General features: G+C 41.6%; 2 protein-coding genes across 5 annotated transcripts in view; one reads left to right on the forward strand and one right to left on the reverse strand.

Annotated features, from left to right (window-relative positions):
* Positions 1-11,656, forward strand: part of mrtfba (myocardin related transcription factor Ba) — a 45,437-nt gene extending 33,781 nt beyond the window's left edge. For all 4 annotated transcript variants that reach the window (XM_079658803.1, XM_079658804.1, XM_079658805.1 and 1 more), the window contains 7 exons: positions 394-535; positions 1,336-2,214; positions 2,866-2,994; positions 3,180-3,329; positions 4,730-4,864; positions 5,836-5,896; positions 6,188-11,656. In XM_079658803.1, the coding sequence (XP_079514929.1) occupies positions 394-535; positions 1,336-2,214; positions 2,866-2,994; positions 3,180-3,329; positions 4,730-4,864; positions 5,836-5,896; positions 6,188-6,696 (2,005 nt within the window). In that variant the 3' untranslated portion in view covers positions 6,697-11,656. The remainder of the gene's footprint in view (positions 1-393; positions 536-1,335; positions 2,215-2,865; positions 2,995-3,179; positions 3,330-4,729; positions 4,865-5,835; positions 5,897-6,187) is intronic.
* Positions 11,058-19,418, reverse strand: LOC307024559 (uncharacterized protein). Its single transcript, XM_079658807.1, has 5 exons — positions 17,611-19,418; positions 15,590-15,715; positions 14,873-15,004; positions 14,052-14,178; positions 11,058-12,660 (listed from the first exon to the last, which is right to left on the reverse strand). Exons 1-5 carry the CDS (start codon positions 17,858-17,860, stop codon positions 12,552-12,554), a joined length of 744 nt encoding a protein of 247 aa, XP_079514933.1. The 5' UTR covers positions 17,861-19,418; the 3' UTR covers positions 11,058-12,551.
* Between the last annotated feature and the right edge of the window lie 6,460 nt (positions 19,419-25,878).

Raw genomic sequence — 25,878 nt, forward strand, 5'->3', positions numbered from 1 at the left:
GCAAGTCAAACATTGATGTTTTCAATGACCCGGAGAGCCTTTGGATAGTTTCCAATAACAACTCTGCGTGTAATGGTATTAACAGGGTGTTGTTTCACCAGCTGCTGTTCCCATACATATGCTCCATTCAACACACTGTGAGCTGTGGTTGGTTGACAGCTTTGTTAGTGAGGCACAGGATGGATGGTTTGTTCATATTGAAAAACACACTTCCCCTTCTTCCTGTCTTTCATTCCCCTTCAGCAATCTCTCCTATAGTACTCCTTTGTCCCCCTTTCCTCTCTCTCCCACCTCTTCTTCCCCTCTCTTCTCCTTCATGTGATGCGGGGGTAGTGTAAATGATTTCCTGATACGACACTGACCTCCATGTTTTCTGTGTGTTTGTCCCTGCAGGCCTGTGGCAGAGGGTCAGAGCTCCATCATGGTGTCTCTAGGTCCTCCATCTTCCTCCGACGCACCGTCTGCTCTCCGTCCAAACAACTCGCTCTCCAACCGCAAGCCGGGGGTCCTGCCTGCCAACCTGGAGGAGATGAAGGTAGCTGCAAACCCCCTCACTGCACATCTCACATTTATATCAGGGCTGTTCAATGAATCGTATTTTAATCGCGATTACGATTATGGCTTGCAACGATTACGAAAAAAACGTAATCGAAATAAAATGATTATTTTTTTATTATTATTACTTTTTTTCTTTTTTTTTTTTAAATACTTTTTTTTTTTTTTTTTTCAGTTGAATTATACTTAAAGTTCAGGGTAATCAACTGTTAAAAACATACTGTTCAAATAGTTTTTCTCCAATAAATTGATGTTTTCAAAGTCAATGAATAATTGCATTTAATAATCGCAATTACAATTATTGACCCAAATAATCGAGATTATGATTTTTGCCATAATCGAGCAGCCCAAATTCATATTCAATTTAATATTCAATCAATCAATCAATGTTGGACTTCACAGTTTGTACAGAATATCAGTATGACAATATGACACCCTCTGTCCTTGGACCCTCACATCGTACAAGGAAACACTTCCAGTAAACCCCACAGTTTAAAGGGGAGCATGGGAGAAACCTCAGGGAGAGCAACAGAGGAGGGGTCCCTCTCCCAGGACAGACAGACGTGCAATAGATGCTGTGTGTAAATCCAAGAGATAATACATTTGCAACATAGGTAGACCAAATGTTTGGAAATGCATGTGTCTGTAAGAAGAAGATGAATCCACGAGGATGTCAGCAATCCTGTGGGAGCCATGAGAGAAGTAGTTTGATGAGAGTCAGGCAGGACCGCAGAGACAGGTTCTGTATCACCCTCTTACATTATACATTTGCATTTGCAGGTGGCTGAGCTGAAGCTGGAGCTGAAGCTGCGTGGCCTCCCCGTGTCGGGAACTAAAACTGATCTGATCGAGCGGCTGAAGCCTTTCCAGGAGAACCACAACACCTCCGCTCCGAGCACCAACTCTATCTCCAGCACCAACATGCAGATGGAGGTCAAAACCAGTGTCCTTTCTCCACATGAGAACATGAACCCAACATCGCCACTCTCACCAATCCCCGCCGAGCGCTCCACCCAGGACGGAGGAAAGCCTGAGACTCCGTCATTTGAAACGCACATGGTGACCTCCAACTGGACCCCCACCTTCCAGTCTTTCCAAATCCCCCAGGAGAAGGACAGGCGGCTGCACGAGAAGGAGCAGCAGATCGTGGAGCTGATGAAGAAGCTGGAGCAGGAGCAGAAGCTGGTGGAGGAGCTGAAGATGCAGCTGGAGGTGGAGAAGAGAGGCTGCTCCGCTGACTCTCCCGCCGTCACCTCTCTACCTGCCGTGAACCTCCTGAACTCTAACGTGGTCAAAATGGAAGGAGCAGTGCTATCGAACTGTGCATCCACCACGGCTTCCATCCCTAATCAGATCCTGGGCTCCACCTCTCTCTCTCCTCGGCCCACCGTGGTGAAGTTGGAGGATCTGACTGTTTCCTCTGGGAAGCCGATCCAGATTCAGACCCAGACGCAGCTCATCTCTCAGATCCAGCCCCAGATCACCAGCAGGAGTCCCAACATGCAGACCCAGCAGTTCTTCATCAGCCACCAGGGCAGGGTGGTGCCTCAGACGCTGCTGACCACCACCGGACAGGCGGGGACTCAGATCCTCCTCCCAGTGTCGCTGCCTAGCAACGCAACTGCCATCCAGCTGCCCGGCAACACCGTCAGCCTGCAGGTGAGCAGCAGTAAAGTCTTTATTGAGTGTTTTTTAAATACCATTTTATAACATGTGTCTTAATGTGTTATATATGGCTGTATATCGCAGGTTTTTATTTCATGGTTAAACAGTTACAATACTTATCCAAAAATAAATGGATGAACAGTTTAGATATTTAGCTTGAAGTTACGAATAGCATTTCAAATAGGAAGCTAAAATGAATTGATAAATAGTTAAAATGTTGAGCTTAACATACGTGGATAAAAAGTTAAAATCTAGGTAAATAAATAACGCATGAACATTTAAATATTCATCTAAAATTAATGGTTAAACATTTCAAATAGTGAGCTAAACTAATGAAAGTAGGTGAAATATGACATTTTGCTGGGTGTCCCATGCATGCTACTGGCGTTTCTTTATAACCAATCGGTTGTCAGCAGTGTTTTGACTCCACCTTCTAGTACTGGCTCAGCTTTTTCTAACTTTGATTGAGGTGGCACCAAAAAAGCACGATCCCAAAAGTACTAAAGTACCTAAAAATAGCTGGATGAGTTGAGCAGAGACCTAAACGCAGCATTAGATCACTGTTGGAGTGAGTTTTCCAGCTTTAGGGCTTTACAAAGATGTGTAAACTCACAATTATGTTCTTCCATCCTCCCATGATCTCAGCCTGTTCTGCAGACCACAGTCCAGAATCCAAGCCTGGTGCACGCCTCGGGTCCTCAGCTGCAAACCACTAAGATGGAGGCGTCACCAAGGCAACAGTTAACCAACATCAACAACAACTCCCTGCTGCAGGTCAGAACCTCAAATAGCTGCATTCGTGTGAGAAACGTTGCTTTGTTTAACATTATGAAAGGTCATCAGATACAATTACTAGAGCCTGATTATAGAACAAAAGTTAGCTAGTTAGCTAAAGTAGAAGTAACGGGTATAAAAAGACTTATTTGAAAGAGTTTAAACTCCCTCTTGTGCCTCAACAGACTCTGACGATGTGCAATAACTCTTCTGGTTTGGAGAACCAGACGAGGCCGGATCTGAGTCCCCAGAGTTTCCTGAGAAGCTCGCCCGACAACAGAGTCTCTCCACGGGCTTCCCCCAACAGCCACACCTCCAACGGACCCCTCAACAAGGTACCTTCAGTCTGTACTATAGCTGTATACTGTTGGTTGTTTTTATGATTTATTTTGAGACATTTGCCCATTGCTTAGACAATTTTCCACATTTTTCTATACAGCTTTTATTTGTATTTAGTTATTGTGCATATTTTATACTTGTTCACAATATTTTGTGTGGTTTTCTTAAATAAAGCTTAGATTTTTAATTCAGATATATTGTGTTTTTTTTCACAATATCTCTTGTAACTAATTTTCCTTAAAACTTCCTCTTTTTTTCAGATATTTCTATAATATTTGTATCATAATTTTCTTTTTAGATCTCTTATGTTGATATTTCTTGATATTTTTTGTAGTTGCTTTTATTTTAAATGTAATCTGTTTTGTGTTTTTTACAAGCAAATCCCTTTTATGTGAAAACACACAAAAGAAACAGATTCTGATTCTGCTTTTTGAGATAATTAACTATTTAATCCTAAAAAACCTCCTAATGTAACCTGTAGTTAGTTCAGGGTTCCCGCAGGGTCTTAAAAAATAAAAAAAGGTCTTACATTTGATCATCAGAATTGAAGGCCTTAAAAAGTCTTAAATATGATTTTTTTTTTTTTTTTTTAAACCAAGAAAGTTCTTAAATAAGATTTAGAAGGTCTTAAAAATGATGGGATTTGAAAGGTACTTCTGTGTTGCGATCACGTCTAAATGTGTTTGGGGGGAAATGTCCGGTGCCTTTCAGTCCCCCCCAACAATTTGTATTGAAATAAATCAACATGGAACCAGTAATCACTAACTTTGTTTCCCCCGGCCCCTTATCGGAGAACACCCAGCTAGTAACCTAGCAACCAACCAAGCTTCAGCTAGCGGTAGTCAGAAACTCCAGTATCTTCTAATCTACTTACAAATGAATATGGGGAAGTGTCAGTTCAACCGTATTTGGTTGGAAAGCATCGAATTTAGTGCTTGGTTGAAACCAGTGGAGGGGAACGAGTTTGAAGCACCTTTTGCAAACAAACGGTTAAACTCTGAACAATCTCACGGTCAGTCGGAGAAACACAAGACCCAAATAAAAAATCAATTACAAACGCCTTCCATCTCTTTTGTTTTCGCCAACGCTTCGGGAGCATCAGTTGTGTCCAATGTAGCGTTAGCTAGTGTAGCAGATCCCGCAACAACATGTGCTGTTATGTTCAGTCATCGTTCTTATGTTGAACGTGAATACATTGACTTTGTAAGCAATGATGGAACGTATTTCTTCTTTCATAGCAATTTTCCTTCATGCTTTGTTGCCGTGAAATAGGTCTTACATTTTATTCAAAGTGGTTTTAAAAAGTCTTACGTTTCAGTTGGTGAAACCTGTTAGTTGCTTTATCCCAACAGTTCTTAATACGCTTGTATTTCTTCCATTCTCCCTCTTCCTCCAGTCTCCTTCCCCCCAGCCCACCTTCATCCTTCAGCACAACTCTCTGGTTACTCAGCCTCCCAAAACCAAAGAGCCCCCCCGCTACGAGGACGCCATCAAACAGAGCCGCAACATTCATTTCAACAACATCTCACAGGTTAGACACACACACACACACACACACACACACACACACACACACACACACACACACACACACACACACACACACACACACACACACACACACACTCACAAATAATTTCCGCTTAGCGCAATACCGCTTCAGTTGCGCCACTTATGTGACAGACATGAATAGTCAATTCTAATGTCTAACACTTCATGTGGAGAAAGAGAGAGACTGTCTGGGTTGATTGTGCGTTGATCTGTTGGTAATGCCTCTGGGTTCCGGTGGGCATGTAAACAAATGCATAATGCTGCGCTATACTTTGTGGCCTCACCCAGTTGCATAGCAACGCTTATTGTTTAGGTGTCTTTTAATAAGCAGGTAGTCATATCATTAGCTAGAACTAGCTGGATCTGATCGATATGGACATAAACGCGAGTGAAGTCTAATCTGACGGGAGAGAGAGATCAGCTGCTGCTGACGAGTCGACACGCAGCTCTGCATGATCACATGCAGCGGTGAGCGGACAAAACACACACTTCAGGTTAGAATATCACACGTAGCTATTTTAATCACCTCTCAAACTACTGTAACTAGTTATAGATATGTTTAGTTTTACTGTCGGGTCACTCATTACTGGATCCGCGAGCTGCATGATACTGACGGGCTGTCAGGAGAAGGAGAGAGCGCTCCGTTTATTATTCATGTGTTATTATAAATTACTGTTCACTTTTGAATAATGTGGTTAATCTACTATGATTAGTTAGTTTAATATCGAATCATATCAAATGTTTTCAAATTGTGTCCGGAAGATTTCAACTTTAACGGACATGTTGACCGGCAAAAGATATTCTTACGGGAACTCTGACACACACACACACATTTCAGAATATACAAAAAAAGGGTGGAAACGTAAGATGCTATTTCAGTTTTCCAGCTTTGAAGAATGTGTCTTTGTTGTGCAGATATAAGACTCTCAAACCCATTGACTGTCTTTCCAGGTTCCCACAGCAACCAGCCAGCAAATGGATGACCTGTTTGACATCCTGATAGAGAGCGGAGGTAAGGAGGCGCACATAAACAGACATATACACACCCAGAAAAAAACTCGTAGTCACGGGGAAATGATGAGGACGTTTCAACTGTAACAATAATTGTTGGCAACATGTACCTGGTCTTGTGTGTTGTCGTGGAAACCTTAGACGCTGAATACATAACAAGATATAACAAAATAGAAACACAGACGTGTGCTATATAAATACATTTGCCTTGTTTCTGAGTCTTAGTGTCCCGTCCTGAAGACATGTTTCTTACGATTTTGATTTTTAAAACATCTCCCCCCCCCCCCCACAGAGATCACCCCCTTCACGCAGCAGGACCCTCAGGTGTCTCTCTCTAAAAACCTCCCGGTCACCGCCAATATCTTCACGCTCCCCGTCAGCACGGCCGTCTGCAGACCCCCCCCTCAGGTGCAGGTGGCCCCCCCGCCCGTCCAGAGCCCCCCCCCCCTCTGCCCCAGCCTCTCCTCTCTGGCCACAGACCACCAGCTGGAGGCCTTCCTGGAGAAAACTCTGGCTGAGACGTCACCGGCGTCTGACCCGAGGACCAGAGGCCTGATGGAGGAGCTGCAGGCCCAGCTGATGGAGCAGCAGGCCTTCTCCCCCATGGACACTTCAGACCTCTCCTTCTGTGACTCCTCCTCCCCCTCCTCGCTCCACTTGGGCCTCTCTGATGCGGGCCTGGACAACATGGAGTGGCTGGACCTCACCCACATAACTCCTGGGTCTGCCGGGGCGCTCACTCCTCTGGGGATCCCCTCGGACTTCCTGGACCCTCAAGACCTGCAGCTGCACTGGGAGTAACGGGGGAGAAAAGGGAGGCAACAGCTGAGCCGGGAGATAAAAGCTGGATGGACAAAAAGAGGCGGTAAAAGATTGAGATTCCAGGTTTTAGACAAGAAGGGACAACATGGCGTTCCCGTGCCATTCCACTTTCAACACTACATCCATAATACTACTACTAATAAGACTTCCTGGACCCTCAAGACCTGCAGCTGCACTGGGAGTGATGGGGGTGAGGAAGACAGGGGTGAGGAAGACAGGGAGGTAACAGCTGAGCCAGGAGATAAAGCTGGATGGACGAAAAGAGGCGGAAAAAGGTTGAGATTTTAGACAAGAAGGGACAACATGGCGTTCCCGTGCTATTCCACTTTCGCCACTACATCCATTCATACACGTGTAATATTCCCACTATCCTGTATCGTATGAGCTGCTGATTGAAAACTACACTGGGAGTGACGGGGGAGAGGAAGACAGGGAGGTAACATCTGAGCCAGGAGATAAAGCTGGATGGACGAAGAGAGGAAGATATGTTCAGCAGCTCATACTGCAGGAAGAATAGCCAAATGCTCATGCTAGTGCTAATGGGGATCCTAATAAAGAACAAACAGCCGGTAACAGGTTGAGATTCCAGATTTTCGACGAGAAGGGAAAACATGGCGTTCTCGTGACATTCCACTTTCACATCCATAATATTCCCACTATCCTGCAGGATGAGCTGCTGGACAGGCACTGATTGAAAACTAGCAGCAGTTTGCACAAAAAGGGTCTAAATTACGACATCAGACTTTTAGTGTCTGATGAGACGAGGAGGCGGAGCCAAATGATCACTGGTAGCATGGACTGTAAATACTCTTTAAACCACACGAATACAACTTAAAGGATATTATCGTGTTGCTCTACTGGAGGTTTGTCTGGTTGGCTTTCAGTGTGACACTTCATTTGAGTGGAGGTGAGAGTGGTGTTTCCACTGAAGCTAGGTTATAAAGCCGGTGATTACAACACAGTAGAAGTGTTGCTCTACGCGACGTCTGGCAGATTAAACCTTTATACAAATATTGGAAAGAGCTCATATAGGCCTACCACGATAACTATTTCTGTTGGATGATTTTACTCTCCAGGAAATAATTGAAATAAACAATATTTCCGTCATTTTAAGACCATGTTATGCCATAAGGTGTGTAATGACGACAGGGTTTCCCCACACATAGACTTTACTTGGGCGGGCCGCCCGGGTATATTAACGTCCGCCAAAGTATATTTCGCGACCCATTTAGGTTTCATCTTTTTTTTTATCCGTCCGCGAGCACGGCGCCATCTGCGATCGATTAACTACTCCTGCTGTACCTGTTCGCTCTGCTATCGCATGAAGGGTCTGCTTTATGCGCTCTCCAAAGATTTTTTTTAACGCTGCTGTGTGGACGGCCAGTAACTCCGCTGCGAGGCTGGGCGTGTCTGAAGCTTGGCGATTTTTTGCGAGCAACCAATCACATGAATCTCCCGCCCCCGACATACAAAGCAATAGCAATGTTAAAACGAAGTAAACTGGATATAAACTCTCCAAACAGGCGAACAAACTATCAGTTTCCCCCACTGTCTCTGCCACCTCCCTCCATGCCGGGTTCCTCCGGTTTGTATCCCGGTAAATAGTTCCGGTCGTAAAGAACCGGGTGATTTGCTACCGTAATATCTCGTTTGGAATATGAGGAAATGAACTGCGGTCTGGCTCTCCCAGCTTGCACGCGGTTTGATTGGCTGCGCTTGCACTGGCGGGATTTGCATAAACGGGGTTTGATTGACTGATGCCAAGCATCGAGCCTCAAAAGTTGAACATTGTTCAACTTTTGATGCCGATAGATGCTCGTGATGCTTGCAAAGCCATGCCATGCTCCCCACAATGCAGTTCGGCGAAGATTAAAAATCTTCTACGTCACCCCATTCAAGTGAATGGGCGAAGCGTTGAAAGCATTTTTTGATGCCTGTAGTGTAGACGTACCGTTATGATGTATGGATAACGGGAAAATCATGCTCATCAATCTAAATGATAACTTGAAAAATAATCTAAATAATGTCTCCATATATCATACGATAAATCAATAGCCAAAAAATTATCGAGGCCATTTCGTACTACAGGTCGATTGCGTAAAAATTATCCAAGTCTATTGTGAATAGTGGATAACCTATAGAGTGCCCATACAGCAAAAAATAAATCCGTACCTTACGAATGATAACGGTCATATCCACACATCGTACGATAAATTGGTTAGATTGTTATCGTGACAGGCCTACGCTTATATTCTCAATGATAATGAGTACTTGTTGCCCTGGGACATCAGTGCAGCCTGGTTTATTAACCACTTCCCCTGAAGGAGCTTGGACTAAACCGGTCTGAATCTGAGGAGCTGGACCTTTTTAAAGAGATTCTCTCTCTTCTCTGCTCACACTGGTCCAACAAACTGTGCTGACTCATCTGACGTGTGTATCAGATGCGACTGTTTCCTCCTGCGGTTTCTCCTGATGATGAACCAATGACTCTAAAGACTGACGACGAGGAGCAGGATCCTCAAGCTACGTGAGAGCTATGCACTTAAAGAGGCGGAGGGATATCTGACGGCGCCTCGTCACCTCAGAGCACGGACGCCTGATCTCTGAAGATCACGCAGCCGGAGATACTGCAGTTGGTGTCCAAGTATCTAACTTTGAATGTAATTTAAAACAAAATGGGACTACACTCACAAAGTTGGCAGCTTTTTTACTCGTGAACTGACAGAAACGGTGGAAAGGGAACAAATATCAGTTTGAGAGTCGGCTGCAGTTGAACTGTCTTTTATTTGCCAACTTAGTGAAATAACATGGAAGTATTGAGTCCAAATTCAAAGGAAAGGAGCTTTAATGCTTCCTTTGTCATCCCTTTTAGCTTTAATGGACCATCCCAAACAAGAAGAGAGGAGGTAAAGCCGTCCCACAATTCCTTGCAGCGGCAATATTTAAAGCGACGGCAAGAGCATGCATCGCCTAATTACGTAGCCTAAAATAAGAGCGGTTGAACTCTCCCTGTAATTTTCTTGCTTTCTTTCGAGGAAAAGTGGTTAGAAAAATACTTATAGGAATATTCGACAGCAGCCACGGAGAGAACCTTCCAGAAGAAGTGAAAACTGCGAGTTATAAGGAATATAAATGTGTGTGTGTGTGTGTGTGTGTGTGTGTGTGTGTGTGTGTGTGTGTGTGTGTGTGTGTGTGTGTGTGTGTGTGTGTGTGTGTGTGTGTGTGTGTGTGTGTGTGTGTGTGTGTGTGTGTGTGTGTGTGTGTGTGTGTGTGTGTGTGTGTGTGTGTGTGTGTGTGTGTGTGTGTGTGTGTGTGTGTGTGTGTGTGTGTGTCCCCGTCTTCTGCGTGTCCGCCCGTCTCTGTGTGCATGATTGTTGCCCACAAGTTGTCTGAAGATAAAAGAGCTAATATCTATGAAATGAAATAATTAGCTATATCCAAAAAAAAGAAAAATATTCCAAACGTCTGTCTTCACATCGGCTTCTGATGACTGTTTTTATCTGTGTGTTGTTCGGTGTCCTGCAGACGCACACACACACCTTTTGAGGTGTAATACACAACCAAAAGGGCTTAGCTACTTTTAAAGCCGTCATAATTTGATTTTTTTTAAACATCCAACTTGCTATTTTATCTCAAAAGTAAGGAATATTTAGTTTTAGGATATTATTTTGGGGATTTACGCTTACTGTATAGCACTTTTAAATCAGATTTAGTTCATAAATTGTCCTTTTTTTTATGCTTTAAATCACATTTCCAGTCCATTTTAACCTCTTCAATCTGTCATCATGTCCACGGGCACTAGAGGGCGCTGCCTCTCCTCTGGTGTGGCACATTTTCAGGGTCATTTCTGACAGGAAGTAGAGTCACATCAGGCTGTTCTGTTAGATTTTAAATCAATGTATTTTCTGCCTTTTGTATTGTGGATTTGATGCTCTTACTGCTGCAGAATCCATCATCAAATCCACATCATTTAACCACCTGAACAAATCAAATACTTCACAAAACTGCTTCCTGGGCTTTGTTGTTTGTTTGTTTATTTTCTACAAATGTTGGATACCCGTTCAGAGCGGACCTATCTCCTGATGTTTGGACCCAGGTTTAGCTGACTCCAGGTTTCTTTTTTATTCCCATTTAATGCGAGATGTAAATCCTACACAGGCTGACGAGTAAGAATCACTCATTGGTTCCTGTGCGTCGTAGAAGAGATGAAGTATTTGAAGTCACTTTTTACAGCTGTCACATTTGATATTTAGTTGCCAAAAAAAAAGGCAGAGGAACATATTATCACACGTTTGTGTAATAATTATCACTTTTTTTTTTTCAGGGTGAAAATGTAAACGTGTATCTTGTTTTGTGTAAAGAGGTTTTCATGTGTATATTTTAGGTTTGCAGAGTTGATTTCATTCGTATCAGACGGACATCTTGGCTGGGGAAGATTTAGTTTGTGACACCACTTTCCATACAGGGAGAAGCAATAATGGCTGCTCTCCCTTTTTATACTGTACTGCATGTCAGATCCTGCCTTGATTTGATCTTTTAAAAAGCACTTAATACCCGAGTGGTTTGTCCAATAACCCTCTTAATTTAGAAGCTTCATAGTTTCCTGTTTCTCCTGCACCGTTCATCACAATGTAAACCTATTGTTGGTGTAAAGCTAGTCAGAAAAGAAGAGACGTTTTTTTTAGTAAAAATCCATTTATTTTGGGGACATTTCCATCGTAGCAACGTCTCCTCTCCTCCTCCTCCTCCTCACCCATGCCATGCCTCTTGTTGTTTGTATGCCATATGTTTTGCACATTGTGTAAATATTTATATAGATGTAATGCATATTTTTCTACATGTGTAACATCCATGAGTTCTCTATTTTGTACATACTCAAAAATATGTATATATAAGTACTGTATGCCTTTACGTGTCAATAAAATGTGGTGTACTGTGACCGCCTCAGTAGACGTTAATGACAGAATAGTTCATACATAATATTTCGTATACCCAGCAGCGAAAGTAAAGATGCGTGAGAAGAAGCCACAACATTTAAATTGTGTTACAGCTGTACATGAAAACAGTTCTTTGTCAGGATGGACGAAACACAAATACGTGTTTGCATATATCCATCAAAGCATTTCCATTTTCCAGATAACTAATGTTCCCAGATATATTTCCCTATACTGACGAAAGCGCTCATAAAGGTAATTAGTTGACGGCACACTGGGATCCGAGATAGAATTCCTAATATCAGCAGCAGAAACACCTTGAACTTGTTTGGAGGTCACGTTAACCCGTTGTGACCCACGGGGGGGGGGGCGTATACGATCCCAAATATCACGTTGTGTTCAAAGCGTCATAACTTCTCAGCTGTTTGAGCCGGAGACAAGCCGTGTTATTCTTCTTAAACTACAGAAACGGCCATTCATTGAGAGGCGTTTACTTATTTCAATTTTCTGTGTTGAATGTTTCTTTCAATGTTATGTTTTATTTTTAATGAAATAAGTAACAAATTCAAGCGCCATTTTATTTTTATTTTTTTTTAATTTATGGGCAAATACCCCCTATTATAGTGAATATAAGTCTCTTATGAGTGACATATCATTAGCTGAGGTTATGCTGATTTCTGGGATGTGTAAAACTTGATTATACTGTAAAGAAATTACAATTTATAAGGTAAAACACAAAAATATACAAACACGGAAATGTCCGATGTGGGTCTCAGAGGTTTAAGGGGTTTTGCAATGTGATCGTATATATGCAGCTTTTGACCTCCATCGGTTTGGAGGAAGGAAACACTGATTTCACTGTTCAGATCACACCAGTGCTGTTATTAAGGATCCTTCGTGTCATATTGGCTCGTAGGTGTGTATCTCTGCCTGGCAGCGGGGGCACCGGTGTTGCACGTTCTTGAACCGGTCGTTGAAGAAAGGGATGAGACAGCAACCAAGCAGACCCCTGTGGAAGGAAGAGAGGTAACAGGAAGATCAAAGGTCTATCTTTGCAACAGGAAAGCTCTGCAATGACTAGTGGTCTTTAAAAGGTCCCCTATTACACTGTCTTTCATCAGTATATTACAGGTCTCAGATATATAGAGAACCTGTCTCTGATTGGCTGAAACACCAAACAGATCATTGCAGCATTACCCATAATCCCCTCTGTTTCAGCCCTGTTTCCAAAGTGCTGATTCTCTGTCTGTTACTTTAGATGAAAATAAGGAGCCCCTCCCCACGCCCCTCTGAGAGACATTTGGTTAGAAAGAACACAATGGTGCTCTAGGAGGAGATTCGGGTGATAAGGTGGGGGGGGGTTACCTTGGTTGCTGATTCGCTAATGGTTACACAAGACAAAACATCGTTATGACATAAAGTGGCCAAAATCTGATCAGCTCATTTTCAGACAGGTTTTTATAGAAATGGATCAAAAAGAGAGGGAATCTTTGTTCCTGAAACTTTCAGAGTCTCTTTACACAGAGGGGACACATGTTGATGTAGAAGAGACATGAAGAAGAGGGGACACATGTTGATGAAGAAGAGACATGAAGAAGAGGGGACACATGTTGATGTAGAAGAGACATGAAGAAGAGGGGACACATGTTGATGTAGAAGAGACATGAAGAAGAGGGGACACATGTTGATGTAGAAGAGACATGAAGAAGAGGGGACACATGTTGATGTAGAAGAGACATGAAGAAGAGGGGACACATGTTGATGTAGAAGAGACATGAAGAAGAGGGGACACATGTTGATGTAGAAGAGACATGAAGAAGAGGGGACACATGTTGATGTAGAAGAGACATGAAGAAGAGGGGACACATGTTGATGTAGAAGAGACATGAAGAAGAGGGGACACATGTTGATGTAGAAGAGACATGGAGAAGAGGGGACACATGTTGATGTAGAAGAGACATGGAGAAGAGGGGACACATGTTGATGTAGAAGAGACATGGAGAAGAGACATGAAGAAGAGGGGACACATGTTGATGTAGAAGAGACATGAAGAAGAGGGGACACATGTTGATGTAGAAGAGACATGAAGCAGAGGGGACACATGTTGATGTAGAAGAGACATCAAGAAGAGGGGACACATGTTGATGTAGAAGAGACATGAAGAAGAGGGGAAACATGTTGATGTAGAAGAGACATGAAGAAGAGGGGACACATGTTGATGTAGAAGATACATGAAGAAGAGGGGACACATGTTGGTGTAGAAGATACATGAAGAAGAGGGGACACATGTTGGTGTAGAAGAGACATGGAGAAGAGGGGACACATGTTGATGTAGAAGAGACATGAAGACTTTGCGTAATAGGTGACCTTTAAAACATGTCTACAACTGAAAACACGCACCCTGACATGGCGCACGTGCAGCAAATTATCCAGCTGGCTTCGCCCACCATTCTGCGGGTCTCTGTGAGGACGACCTCCCCACAGCATGGACACTTCGTCTGCTCCGGGGTTTGGGAAAGACACTCCACTGACCAAAGAAATACAGGAAGAAGAACGGCATAACAAGACATCATTTAGAATGGGATAGAAAATATCAGAAAAAACGACAGGTTGAAAAAACATTCATCGTATGGTGTGTGTGTGTGTGTGTGTGTGTGTGTGTGTGTGTGTGTGTGTGTGTGTGTGTGTGTGTGTGTGTGTGTGTGTGTGTGTGTGTGTGTGTGTGTGTGTGTGTGTGTGTGTGTGTCAAAGTTATTGTCAATCTTTCTGTTTGTGTGTAAAGACAGAGGGATCGAAATACCGTTTCCCAAAATCCCGAATACAGAAACAACAAATATATATACAAATATGTATGCAAAATATATACCTATATATACACAATCAAAGACACCTTTATACATATACGTGTGTGTGCGTGTTCTACCTGTGTTTATCTAAAGAGGAGAGAGAGACAGATTGAAAAGGTAAAGCCAGCAGCAGCGAGAGGAATCCCATCAGCCTGATTGCTTCAGACCAGCTGAGAGTGTGAGATGGATTCCCTATCGCTCTCTAACTGAGCTTTAGTGGGACGTTAGCAGAGCCACGGTAAACAGCAGGAGACACGTGTGTGTGTGTGTGTGTGTGTGTGTGTGTGTGTGTGTGTGTGTGTGTGTGTGTGTGTGTGTGTGTGTGTGTGTGTGTGTGTGTGTGTGTGTGTGTGTGTGTGTGTGTGTGTGTGTTACCTGGAACCACTGGGCTTGATGGTGTTTCTGTAACAGGCTCCGGTGCCACTTCCTCCTTCTCCAGCTGGGGAGGGGGCAGCATGTAGATCCCCCCACGGGGACCCTCAGATGTATAAGAAGGGGGACATGGGCCTGATTTAAGACATGTCAGTCAGACCACTCACTTAAAAATGTTTGTTAACAGCAGAAAATAGTTTGTGTTTTGGCTCCAAATGCATTATTATTATTACTATTATTAACTTCCTCTAAAGCGTTTCTGAGATACTGCGTTTACTAGAATGAGACGTAGGTACTGAATACACCAAAACATTCAACTGTTGCAACTAAAAGCATAAAAGAAGTTATTTGCACAGGAAGCTGGGACGCCATCACTAAGTTAATATGAAGTTAATCATAGCTGCTTCAAAATGGCAGTACTGTTCGAGTACATTTTGAGAATCAGAAACAGGTTTATTACCAGGTAGGTTCACACGTACGAGGAATCTGACTCGGTGTCACGGTGCATACATAAAAGCAAAACTAAAATTAAAAGAACTATTTTACAAAAACTATAATAACATTAAAAAATATAGTAAAATATAGCATTATTTACATAGAAATAGAATGGAATAAAACATGGAATAAAATGTGGCAGTAATAAAAAAAGAAAACATTGTGCTTTAATTTAATGCATTTTCTTTTTTACTAGAACTGTAATCAGAGTGAAGGATAACGTGCCTCCGTTGGCTGAGGGCTCGGAGGCATTCCTCTGTCTCTCCAGCTCCTCCTTCTTGGCCAGCAGCTGCTCCAGCTCCCTCCGGATGTTCTCCAGCTCACACAGCTGGTCGCTGTCCTCACAGGGCACTAAACACACCACACACACACACACACACACACACACACACACACATTAAACAGATCTATAGCTGAGCATTACCTCAGACGAGAGGGCACACATCTTTAAATTAGATTCTATTGTCTTTTTCAAATTCTTCATAAATATTTGATTACAAATGCAGCATTTTTTTTATTGAACATTCTCTTTGTCCTTCAACAGCTTCCATATTTTGTGACCTAATGACCCCAAATGAATGTAGCATTGTATTACTATACTGGATCAATAAGACACACCTCTTTGAGTTAGATTTTTGTGTTTTTTTCTAATTTTAGATCAGACATATATTGAAATATGTGCCATCGTTAGGTCACATGAACGCTATTTAAAAGAAAAAAGACTTTTAAAGAACAAATGCTGATGTACTTTAAAACCTGGCGAACACGTAATTTGCAGGAAACAACGTCTAAGGAACCTTAATATTTAATAAACTATGAATATTTTATATCCATATAACGGAAAAAAACTCATTTAACTGATCTTTTTCATTTAAAAAAAAAAAAACACACAATGCTAACAGTGAGCCTCTGACTTAGCCCCGAGCTAAACATGCTAACCTATTACTGCACCGAAAATCACCCCTAGCTCCCTTATTACTAATCCTAGCTGCACATCCAACACATCGTTTATGATCGTAAAGACGCAGAATCTAACGGTGCCCACCTCAACACTGAAAGATACAAACTCGTGACGTTATAAACACAAACGTACATCAAAACAAGTGGCGCTAGGTAGCCCACAACGCTAACATGGCTTACCTTCGTCTTTGTCTGGTCTATACTGGTCTTCAATGGCATTAAAACGATAACAACAATGATGTAGTTAATCCATAGGTTAATATCCAATGTGGCTGTGTCCCCTTTGAAATGTTCTGATAATCTATAAGCAATAAAACTGCAATTCCGTTTTAAAAAAGTAGAGCAGGCCATTCCTACGCTCTGTAGCTTCATTGAATGTGCGAAGACGCCATCTTCTTTTTTTAACATGAGTGTGTGCGGGAGGATTTCCCTTCGATTCTATTGGCTCTAACGGTCAGAAAGAGATGTCACATGTCAAAATCGAAGAAGGGGGGCCAGAGATAAGGAAACCACCCAGATGGCCCCAGAAGAGGTTGTTTTTGCTAAATCTGTCTAAAAAGGTCAAATATCACTTGTTTTGCATCAATCTTGATACAGGGTACTTATTATATGTTGTACTTTGGATTCCTAAAGCTTTTAGTCTACTAACCCATCATCCAAGGGTAGTTTTCACTATAACATATTTTTTGGACGGACACTATAATTTACAGTTTTTTACCATGTTAAATCTGAATTTTCTTTAAAATAAAAAACATCTATATTGATTCTGACTTTTCTACATCCAACTCACAGGTTTATCATTACTTTGAGAAAAAAGATTATTAATTTAACCCTTTTAGAAGGGAAGATATGGTCATTTGTTCTGGGAATGTCATTTTCGAGCCTGAAACCTGAAAAACAGGCTTGGGGCTTAAGAGGTTTTAATGAAATATTACTATAAAATTAACTTAATTCGAATAAAGGATATGAAATGGACAAGTTAGCGCAGGCGTCTTGCGTCATTCAAACAGTCATTTATTGAGAATTGAAACCATGTGGTTAAAAGTAAGCGCTCAGATGAGAGCTAACCGTCCCTTTTCTTACATTTAATCTGACTTTTGCCTTTCTTTATTTGATCCTTTAATATTTGAACACAGTAAACATGCCTCAACGTTGATGAGGAAGGTAATAAAAGACACACAAACCATTCTCAAAGCAATGCAGCAGCTGTCAATCACCACATACTAACAGGATCATTTGGTAACCGCTGAATTATTTGTGCTTATTAGTGTGGATTCATGACTCACATTCCCCTGCGGTGGAGACGCTATCGTCCTTCTTCCTGAAGCGCTGCATCTCCAGCAGCATGAAGCGTCTGTTGTTGAGCTGCTTGATGCGAAACTCAATGAAGGCCTTTTGGGATTCGTGGTTCCCAGGCTTGTGACCAAGTTCAAAATCCTGCTGCTGCCCTTGTTGAGGCATTAAAGTGACGCCCGTGTTCTTCCCGATGCTCGGAGTCTGAGAGAAAGACTGAAGAATCACCTGGTCCTGGTTCATCCTGGACTAAAGACCTGCATCAAGGTGGTTTTTAAAGTAGTTCTACCCACTCTGAATCCTCAAATTAAATGGAAAATATGGAAACAAGTATCTGAATCCAGGTTTGAGTCCTTCTGGAGCGAATTTCAAAAGCCTAGTTTCGAATCATCTGCTCAGGGAAATAGAAAGCTGGATGATGTCAAACATTTCAGTCTTCTCAAAATGATTTAAAAAAAACAAAAACTAATCCGAGGCATTGCAAAAAAGTCTCATCTAAAAGTTATATTTCCCATCGTCGACATTAGAAGCTTCAACACAGGCGCCTCTGGATGTGACTCAGGGTGAAATGATGTAAACAGCGTGCACAAACAGATCAGATCGTAAAACATGCAAATAATACGAGCCATGCAGGAGCCTCTGCAGGACAATGGACAGGGGCTGGCGTTTACAGGAACACTGCTGCGGTCATTTGCAAGCTGACGACAGTTACTTGTTTTAGTGCGACCTTTTTTAATCAGGGTGATTTATTCCATTTTTATTTGTTAAGCAAATTCCTCTTGTCTTGTTTTCCTGGCACAGTTCATCATATTGTTTGTGCGGTTGTTAAGAATACATCCCAATGCACAGCATGAGTTCACCTCAAAAACCAGATTATGTATTAAAGACTTTGAGCTTTTGTTATTAAAGGTCACCTACAGTATCATGCTATTTTTAGGCAATAGCATAGGTCTCAGATATACAAATATATGAAAAACATGTCTATGAAGTGTTTTGCTCAAAATTCCAAACAGATAACCCATTCTACCCATATCCCTCTATTTCACTTCCTGTTTCAAAAGTGCTGATTTGGGGTATAAAGCTTTAAAAAATGAGGGGGCTGAGCTCATGCGGGACCCGGCAGCTACTGTCTAAACTAAATACTGCCGTGATGAAACGCCATATCATGGATTATCAAGGATTATCTCTGAAACAGTATGGAGCTCAAAGGCTTTCTCTCTTGCCGGTTATACCACAAGGTGAGTTCCTTTTTACTTCCTGCTTCTTCACACACATGCTCTCCAGTACAGGTTAGCTCTGAGTGTTAGCGATGCTAATGTGAACACCGACCATATTACGTCCAAAACAGTCGGGCATTGTTTCTGATAGCAACGTTTCTGATTGGGCCGTGGGTCCACATTTCAGATATTACGTCATATCGGACGCAAATCTGGATCAGCTCCGTTGTTCCCCCTTTTTTAGAGATTTGGGTACGGAGGAAAAGAGAAAGGGTTTTATTTTCTGACGCTGCGTGGGCTCCCCGACACACCGGGGACACATGTTTATGTATAAAAGACATCAAAAAGCGCATTTTGCATGATAGGTCCCCTTTAAATTGAAAATCATACAAAGATATGTTAGACTACCAAATGAACTCAATCTCACTCAGACGCACTGACAGTTAGTGCCTTTTAGATAGATAGCAACACATTTAAAGACAACAGACAAATTCTTTCAACATCATGAGAACACATTTTAGAATATTTGTTTATTTACTCAAGGATTTCTTATTTTCTGTGCTGTAAAAATGAGTAGAAGTGCAGTTTGTGTCACATTATACGCAGAATGTTAGAAATGATTTTTTTTTGTTTGTAATTATTTAAGTTAGTACCAAACTACAACATTGACCTCCATATCTCAAATATTCCTTTACAACAAAGCTTATCAGACATATTCAATTACCAATCAGAGAACATTTACAAACAATAACAACAATATCAGCCAGATACAGAAATAAATGGTTTCCATCTCTGATCAGAATATAATTTTTTACTTGCAATTGTGTCATTTCCCTCGCAACTAACAATGATACCTTTAACATAAGTTTACAGAAAAACCTCCCAACAATGAGTGTTGTAATGTGAGTATATACTAAAACATTATATCAATATTAATCACTCATTATTGGCGTCAGTAACCCATGATAGGAATTGAATACAGACAAAGCTGAGTTCAGTCGATTCTTTTCGTTCTAAAAATAGCACAGCCCTCGTGGATGTGATAGTACACAGCGTACCGGTTTGTTCAACGGTGAAATGTGGCAGTTGGCCCCATGCAGCCACCGTAGCATCAATAACTCCCGCAGCCTGTGCAGAGCAGATGATGTCTGACCTATATTCAACACACTGAGTACACTAGGTATACACAGCTCAGGAGGAAAAACACTACTAAATGATCAGTCTATTTATCATTTTTGGGTATATTTTAGAATAATTTGTACAATTGTGTTTTATTCTCTAAACTACTGGGATTTACAGATTTTATTAGCAGAGATAAGTGTCTAATTAACACAAAATATGCAGATTCAGTGAAGAAATAACAACAAATATTGCAATTGCGATATGTTTGCAATATAAGAGAGAGTGACCATTATATAAAATGGTTGGTTAGCACTTCTCAGTATGACCCCACTTTATCAAATATTGCACGAACAGCGATTTGGATATTGCAAGAGTTTTTGATTAATTGCACAACCCTAGTTTGTGTTTCTGTATCAAAGAGGAAAGCATCACTTATCAATCTGTGTGTTGTTTGAGCAGCTGAACACTAGATGTCATTCTCTTACACTTTAAAGAGCAGGTCAGGCCCACAGAGGATTGTGACTTTAGTTTACAGGCTGACGTCACCAGGATGCAGTAACAGACCTCCATCCATCCACCCATCTTTTCTTTCATTCATCCGTCAGCGTGCACCAACATGAAATATTAAAGAGCTTTGCACACGCTTCACATGTTTCTCTGTTCTAGTTTGTACACCTCTACTCGGTAATATAGGCTATCCACACACACATATACTCACACCTAATATCTCAGCTGCTTATTTGATATCTGTGTGAGTGTGTTAGATGCACTCAGATTAAATAACAGTAAAGTGTGTGTAGGCCTATGCACCACCTGTCTGGGTATTAGTCACACAGTCACTGATGGTCAATGAGTTTCATTATTCATCAGGAAAAAGTTCTCACATATCTTCAGACGCTAATGGTACATTAACGTTAGCTCCTTGACCTGAAACAATTCAACATAATTATAAAAAATACAACTTAAATTGCACAGCATCTTTAATACAGGGGGTGTAATTCAAAGTCTTTGGATATAAAGTAAAAATAGAGAATAAGCATGTTTACAGGGCAAATAAAAAAAAGCAATCCAATGAATCGCAATAATCAGACTAAGGTAGCCTATGCTAGCACGCATTAGCTTATGCGCTAGAAGGTAACAATTTAAATGCAAAGGCTATTGTTATATGCACAACAGCTACAGCATAATATAATAAGATAAAACAGCATGTTAAATAAATACTGATTACTAATAGTCATTTAAAAATAAATATGTGGATATGTTGTTGTCTAATGAATAACAAACAAAGGTAGCGTATGCTAGCTAGCAGGCGTTAGCTTGTGAGCTAACATGCTAAAGATTCAGAGGCTTTATCGCATCCACAGCAGTAGTTGATGGCAATGACCCACACTACTCCATAATGCAACATACAGGACACTTAAGATATACAAATAAATACAATTTGATAATAAATGTGGTAATAATGTGCCAGGGAAATCATGGTGCTAATTTAGTTCAGTAATAAGTTAAATATCCTATAGGCTACATGTAAAAATGTGAATAACATAAAACAGAACGTAGTAATTAAATATTAGTTGAATAAATAGTGTATTTTTTAGATAATATATCAATATTTGGATGTGTGGAATCAGTGTGGAGAAGAAGCGAGTGCTCAGGGACCGTCTGCAAAGTGCAACTCCAAAAAAAGAGAATACAATAATATTCAATCACTATTATACAGCTTATTACTACCAAACTCACTACACACATCAATAGTCTCCAGTGTGTCATACTACAGCAAGGAGTTTGGAAGAATATGCTTTTGAATAATTTTGGGGATTAAAAGCTGTTTCTAAAACAATGAGAGGGAGAGCTCTCTGCTGTCAGACTGAGAGAGATAACTACAGCTCAGTGAGGTAAGGGACTCTCTGTTTAGATAGTTAACTTTAGTCTTATCTCAGTGGGTCTCAAACGGTTTGGTCACCATTTATGAGAATAAATGAAAAATAGTTATGAAATACTATATGACAGTAAAACTAGAATACAGTTTGAAAGGGGAGTGATTTGTAAAATATCCATAAAGAAAAAGAAAATCTGTTTACAGTTCTGTTTCATATGGGTGTTGAGAGATGTATCCATAGATCTCTTAATGTTGCTCTCAAAATGCACCAGATTGATGCTTTTAACTTCAATATTTAAAAAAATATATCTTCCCCGGACCCCCCTAGAGGAGGTGAGGACCCCCCCCCCCCCCCCACACTTATAAAATAGCACTTTACCTCTGCTTACACCAAGGCCTACATGCCCTTTGATATGCTGTGAGCTGATTATCGAGCCTTCATTGTAAGAGTCGCGGGCACACTGTGTATGTGCGTGTTCCACTGTAGCGCCCGGTACATTAATGGGAAACTGTAGTTTCTACATGTTCAATACATTTGTAACACTGTACACATGGCCGTTTCTTTTTTCGGTTCACCAAAAAAAAAATCTCACTCCAAGCTGAACACAAATGTTGCCAGCCCTGGTGGAGTGGTGTGCTATACACATAAAAACTGTACAGTGTTATAACAGGGATTTACCAGGGAATGATGTGATGTTACCTAACTGATACACAAGTCTGTCTATCAAACGCCTTAATCTTAAACTAATCCAAACCATAACATAGTGTGTGATATAGGTCAGTGTGTGTTTGATCGCTGTGCTCTTACTTACAGAGAGAGAGAGGATTTAACAGACTCTCTCGTCTCATAGGACGTCTCACTGATGATGACATACAGTCACTGAGAGGGTTGCGTCATCACTGGATTAGTGTGTCTGCGTGTGTGTGTTTGTGTGTGTGTGTGTGTGTTTGTGTGTGTGTGTGTGTGTTTGTGTGTGTGTGTGTGTGTGTGTGTGTGTGTGTGTGTGTGTGTGTCTGTTCATGTGTGCCTGTTCATGTGTGCCTGTCCTCGTGAGCATCAAACTAGAATGTCAGACGTAGTTTTACCATAATGTCACTATAATGTCAATCTTTTATTAAGTTTACTATTGTTTAAATCTTTTTTAATCTTCAACATATACTGTGAACTGTTAGGAAATAATTAGCTTAGATATTCAACCTTCGATCCAGTTCGTCGTTTCCTCTCTTTGCTGTCTCCTTTCCCATGGCATAGGTCTACGGCAGGGGTGTCCAAACTACGGCCCGGGGGCCAAATGCGGCCCGCAGACCATTTTCAATCGGCCCTCAGCAAATTAAAAAAGTATAATGGAATATGGCCCACAAATGAAACTTATGCTTGTCTTATATTGTACTTCTTAAAGGTGGGGTAGGTAAGTTTGAGAAACCGGCTCGAGATACACTTTTTGTTATATTCCATGGAATGCTCTTAACATCCCGATAGCAATGAATATCTGAAGTGCTTTGACAAAAAATCCATAACAAAAAATTCATCTGGAAGCCGTAGTACTGTAAAAAGTACGACCAATCATCTGAGCCGGCCCGGCTAAAGTAACTGGATGGCCTACCTGCCTGTCAGCCTTCCATCTGTGCACAAACTTATCTCGTGCCCTCATTGGTCATGTGCGCGTTCGTGTGTGTTGGAGGAGGAGCTCTGTAAGGAAGTGCCAGATTTTCTCCGGTTGTGTATTTTCATATTATACTATAATCAATCTGAGGCTTCTGTTTTTAGGGATGAGCTGCCAACACTCACACGCATAATTTACCTACATTTGATTGATTGTGCCAACTTATAACTGAACTTATGAGGCTACATACCTCTAGTGAGTGGCCCAGCCCTTCGTATATTGTTCTGTGCGTGGCCCTCGATGAAAAAAGTTTGGACACCCCTGGTCTACGGCCTTGGGTATTGCTGCTATCTCTCTTAAGGAGGGGCAGCTCGGGCGCATTGTTGTTGCCAGTCTATGACAGAGCACAAGCTGCCATGAGGTATTTTACTGTTCAGGGACGAAGGTTCCCTGGCGCACATTCTTTCCTATGGACGAGAGCTCTAGTTAGATTCAGGGTCCATATTCGTTTAGTCTCGCTCATGAAGAATGTTGATTATTACATTCCGAACTAGTTCAAACCTCGAGCTGCAGAAGAGTTCTTCAGAATTTGTTTGGCAACCGCTGTGTCAACTCGTGACACAACACCTGTCTATTAAATGATCCGACTGTAACTCTGAATAAACCATCAGTGTTTGCCATCAAAGCTCCAACTCTCCTCGCGTCGAGTCCTGTTTCCAATTGCTGCAGAAGTTTCTCCCACATGTACTATTTGTTTTTTAACATTTTACTCACTATCTCACATTTACTATATACAAAGAGAGAGGTTTGATCTTTTTTTAGCCATCATACCATAATAACATTCTAATATTTGTCTTTTACTAATTGGTAATATTCTTTTTTATATCAAAAGGAAAGAGGTGTGTGTGTGTGTGTGTGTGTGTGTGTGTGTGTGTGTGTGTGTGTGTGTGTGTGTGTGTGTGTGTGTGTGTGTGTGTGTGTGTGTGTGTGTGTGTGTGTGTGTGTGTGTTCACAGTATCTATCTAAACTAATCTGGACCCATTGGCCTCATATCTTTTGTTTTATTTATGACTCACTGTAAACTCAAGGATATGTATTTTATTCTCTGGTGTATACAGAGCGGTAGTTAGCAGTCAATGTTTTGTTTCTATTTTTCATTGCAGTAGTAGTACTTTTGAGATATGACTTGGTTCAAGCCTCAAGATTACTATCAAGTACAGATAAGGGTGTGTGTGGAGAATGTCATCACTGTAAATACGCGTGTGTGCAGTATGCCACCGAGTGTGGATGTTCCTGTTCTCTTGTCACAACAAAACCATTGTGAGAAGCACTTCCTGTGCAGCGGCTCGCAGCTGGACTCACACTGACTAACAGGACGAGAATTTGAACACACACACACACACACACACACACACACACACACACACACACACACACACACACTCTCACACACACACACACACACACACACACACACACACACACACACACACACACACACACACACACACACACACACACACACACACACACAGCAGCAGTTTGTTCCACTCAAGTTGCCTTAAGATCAGTGGCAAAAAAATGATGTCATCAAACTGGGATTTTTTTTGCTTGCTTGCTTTGTGTGAAAGATCACTGCAGCACTCAGACTGATCAGAGTGAGGAGGACAAGTGTGTTTGTGTAAGAGGAGTAAAAGCAGGGGGATAAGAGCGGGGTTCGAGTTATGTGGGAGCCAATGGGAGCTGAGCTCTCATAAGGAGGGGTCTGTGCAGTGAAATCATACATCTGTGGGGGTCGCTAATACATTACCAACAACCATTATTTTAATCACAAATAATAAATGTGTCAATGTAATGAGTATTATTTACGTCAACGAGGTAAATAGGCGAAAAGAAAAACACGTTTTCAAAAAGAACTACGCACCTCTGGAATGACAATATGCCTGCGCTGCACCTCCGAGGTGCCTGTGAGCATGCTGCGCGAGCCGAGGTGATGTGTTATGTGGTTTGTGTCGTTGAACCTTTTCATATTTAAGTTTGTAGCAAATAGGGCTGCTGTGTGTGTGTGTGTGTGTGTGTGTGTGTGTGTGTGTGTGTGTGTGTGTGTGTGTGTGTGTGTGTGTGTGGCCTGTTAAGTGGCCTGAGGTTTTTTTTTTTTTTATGTATGAACGCAACGCTGCGCAAATGTGGGAATGCCTCACACAGGGCGACTGGCTGTCCACATGATGTGGCCTGCCGACATGGCCACTGTCATACCAATCATACATCAAAGCCCTCGATTGGTCTCTGTGTGTCATTCAAGCTCGGGAGGGTGTGTGTATGTGTGGCGCGAGCGAGAGAGAGCGCGTGCAGCGATTACTTTTATGGTTGGGTTAGGGTTTGGTTAGGTTGGGTTTGTTTGCGTTTCAACAATAAGGTGGAGGGAGAGCTCTCTACTTT

The sequence above is a fragment of the Notothenia rossii genome, assembly GCF_949606895.1.
Source record: "Notothenia rossii genome assembly, chromosome: 11".
NCBI lineage: Eukaryota > Metazoa > Chordata > Actinopteri > Perciformes > Nototheniidae > Notothenia > Notothenia rossii.

Excerpts from the sequence above, each read along its gene's own strand:
- LOC307024559 (XM_079658807.1), bottom strand. The coding sequence starts at position 17,860 with ATGAACCAGGACCAGGTGATTCTTCAGTCTTTCTCTCAGACTCCGAGC. Across the intron at positions 15,005-15,589 it reads CGAGCCCTCAGCCAACGGAG|GCCCATGTCCCCCTTCTTAT; the intron begins GCACGTTATCCT and ends GTCTTAAATCAG. Across the intron at positions 12,661-14,051 it reads TGCACGTGCGCCATGTCAGG|GGGTCTGCTTGGTTGCTGTC; the intron begins GTGCGTGTTTTC and ends TTCCTTCCACAG.